The 3,352-nt window shown below is 37.4% G+C and overlaps 1 protein-coding gene across 1 annotated transcript; it reads right to left on the bottom strand.

Annotated features, from left to right (window-relative positions):
* Nucleotides 1-298: 298 nt before the first annotated feature.
* On the bottom strand, nt 299-3,095 carry LOC111311040 (zinc finger protein JACKDAW-like). Its single transcript, XM_022910416.2, has 4 exons — nt 2,498-3,095; nt 1,991-2,387; nt 1,558-1,769; nt 299-1,451 (listed from the first exon to the last, which is right to left on the bottom strand). Exons 1-4 carry the CDS (start codon nt 2,625-2,627, stop codon nt 715-717), a joined length of 1,476 nt encoding a protein of 491 aa, XP_022766151.1. The 5' UTR covers nt 2,628-3,095; the 3' UTR covers nt 299-714.
* Nucleotides 3,096-3,352: the final 257 nt, after the last annotated feature.

Genomic DNA, 3,352 nt, shown 5'->3' on the forward strand with positions numbered 1-3,352 from the left:
ATGCAAAATATTTTAATCTTGTACAATGAGATCTATTTATAAGAATAAAAAACAAATTAGAGATGTATAAAGGCTACTACCCAGTCTTCCCACCAAACATTAAAATATAAACAAAATTATCAGTGCAAAGTAAGCTTTTTAACAAATCTAAAAACCAAGAACAAATTAAAACTAGTAAATTAGTCTCTCTCTTCTCCTAATCCTTAAACCCACCAACGTTGACGACTCTGCCGCATTACTTTGACGAACAGTCAACCACATACTTTACTACGTTTCTGTGCCGTTTAATTTCGAAAAGAAGACAGAAATTTTTAATATTATAATAATACAAATAAGTAAAGAAAAAAAAACAACTCTGAAAAAACGATAAGAGAGTTGAGACACAGAACAAAACAACAAGAACAACAACGAGTACATTCATGACTTGGAGTTGGCTCATTGTTTGGTCATTTCAAACATGGAATTGGGGCCCTTTCCCCGACCCCTTTGGCAGTTTCACTGACCATTCACAAGATGAGCTTCTGTGCTCTTCTGGGAGTTTGCTTTTGCTTTACCTTATACACCGAGACTCCAATTCGGTCCCCAATTTTCAGCTTTTCTAAAACTATATTGCAGATATATTGTATAGGAATAGGACCCCGATAGTATATTTTTGCTGCATATTTTTTATACTGAGCTGTAAGCCTGTAACGGTATTTGGAAAGGTAGCTGAGCTCAGTGGTTGCTGGTGAATTGACTCATGGTTGAGCCAATTGATGCAAATTTGGCTAGTTCTTGGGGTAAAAATGGACGAGCAGATTGATCATTGCCCATGCCAAGGAAGTCTCTAGTCAGGCTTTGATCGATTGAATTTGAACCAGGGTGCGTCTTTAATTGACTTGGGTCACTTTTTTTTGCTCCTGTTTGTGATATGAGCTGATCATGATTGTTGCTTGCTGTACTTGTCATTGGATTCAAGTTCGAACTTCCGAGACCTGCATCAACGCTCATTGATACACTACTTGATGCCATGAAATTCTCTTGTTGCTGCTTCACATTTGGATAGACCTGGTGCAGCTGATCATTTCTATTCTGAGTTGAACTAAAACTAGCTGTGTGAGAAGAAGATGAGCTCATTACACCAAAACTGTTTCCAAAGAACGATGGATTGCTTCTTGTTGAACCCATCTGAGCTGCTTTTTGCAAAAGTGCAGTTGCGGACATGGGTGCAGCAGGCTTAGATTGCTTGTATTGAGTATCAGAATAGAGAGACGAAAAACTTTCCATCAAATTGCCTTTGCTTCCACCTTCTTCTTTTAACCCTTGTGGCAATGGCGATAAGGAGAGATTGGAATTTGTTGAAGTTGCACCACTCTTGTCAAATCCAGGGAAGTTACTGTGGTTACAGAAATTAGTCAGTGAAGATGAGCCAAAGAGATTGCCCGAAGCCATTTGAACCATCTCAGGCAAACCTGTCAAATTCAATAAGATTAATTAGGCTTGATTTAACCTAATAAAAAACAAACTAGGATGAGGAGGATTAATTATATATGTTGGTACTTTGATGAGATTAGTTACCTGATGCAGACATCCCGCTATAATCTTGCGCAAAACCAGAACCAAATTGAGGAATTCCAGCAACATCTTGAACTCCTCGACCAGCAAATCCATGAGGCAGATTCACAGTATCATTTCTGAAATTTAGGTTTGTGGTTGCAGCTGAAGTAAGTCTTGCACTCTCTTCAGCTAAGGCGTCGCAAAAAGCTCTATGGGTGATAAAGCTGTCTTTTCTGTTTGAATTAAAAGAACTCCAAATCAATAGACAAGCAACACCTCAAAATTCAGAAATACAAGCACTTATTACCTAATCATTAGGTTGCATTAAATTCAAAAACTTAAAGCCATGAACCCTCAAATATGAGCATTTAATTCCTTATGATGCAAAACGTTGTAAGAAAAAGAGAAAAGATTTGAAACCGAGAGAAACAAGAAACAAAGGTTTATGTAATACCTGGAAAATAGTGTTCCACAGTCACACTTGTACTCTCTAGTACCACAAGTTTTGGAATGTGCTTTCCAGTCGGATTGAACGGCATATTTCTTTGAACATTTCTCACACTTCCACTTCTTCTCTCCATGTTTTCTGCTATAATGTTTCTTTATTCCAGTGAGGTCGCCAAGTGCCCTGGATGGATCATGGTGTACGCAGGTTTTCTCAGGGCAAATATAAACCTTCTTCCTAACTTCTTTGTTGGTTCTTTGCCTGAGCTTCCATGGAAGATTGTGACCCCTGCGATGAAGCTGTAAGTTTTGGTCTCTTTGGAAACCTTTGTTGCATATTTCACATATGAATCTGTTTGTAGCCATAAGAGTCTTGGGAGATAAAGCAATAACTTCAGCATCTGGATCTGTTAAGACAGAAAAAAGAATATTAATTAGTGGACTAATTGGTTCAACAACAACAACTGAGAAAAGGGTATTATCAAAAGAGAAAGAGGAACTCATTAAGTAAGCTTACCTGGAGTTCCTGGAAGATTTCTCTTCTTCTTAACAGGATTCGGATTAGCTTTAGGGTTAGGGTTTGGATTATTTTGGTCTTGAACAAACCCTCCTATTGAAGCAGGCATGGAAAACGCATCACCGGACATAATTTCTTTCTTTCTTTTTTTTTTTTTTTTTGGTTTTGGAACTAAATTCCGAAAACTGATAGTTTTGAAAATTAGTTGCTAGAAAACAACTAGCTTTCAAAAGGCTTAAAAACAGTAGAAAACAAAAGCAAACAAAGATTTCTCCAAACACAAGCAGATAAATCTTTGGGAGTATATTCAAATACTGACTCTCTTTCTCTTTCTCTCTCCCTCCGATTCTGCCCAAAGAGACAAGAAAAGCACAACTCAAGCTTAAATCTAAAATATCCTCTCCACAAATATATTTACTTACTAAACTTTAAAACAAAAAAGAATGGAGAAAAAACCCTTTCGGACTCTTCTTACAGAGATCTGGTTTTTACCTTGTTTGATTTCAAAAGAAAACACCAAAAATCATGATGACTAAGGAGAATATATCTCTCTATCTCATTTTCTAAGACTCTCTCTCTCTCTCTTTTTTATAGTCTTATTCTTACATTATTCTACTACGTCCTCCTTTTTTATCTTTTACCCATATCTTCAAAGTCGGTCAGCCATTGATTTAGATGGGCCACACCCTCTCCCCTCCCTCTCTCTTTCTCTTTCATACACAAACGCACGATTGTGGAAGTTTGCGTATGTGTGCAAGACAGCAAGCTGCTGCTATTGAGTAACCAGATGAGCTGAAAATGTATAGGTTTCTGCGTGTCTTTTGGAGTAGTTGTAGTAGGAGTAGCTTTTTGAGC

The sequence above is a fragment of the Durio zibethinus genome, chromosome 1 (genome assembly GCF_047325235.1).
Source record: "Durio zibethinus cultivar Kanyao isolate XHJ-2024 chromosome 1, ASM4732523v1, whole genome shotgun sequence".
Lineage (NCBI taxonomy): Eukaryota > Viridiplantae > Streptophyta > Magnoliopsida > Malvales > Malvaceae > Durio > Durio zibethinus.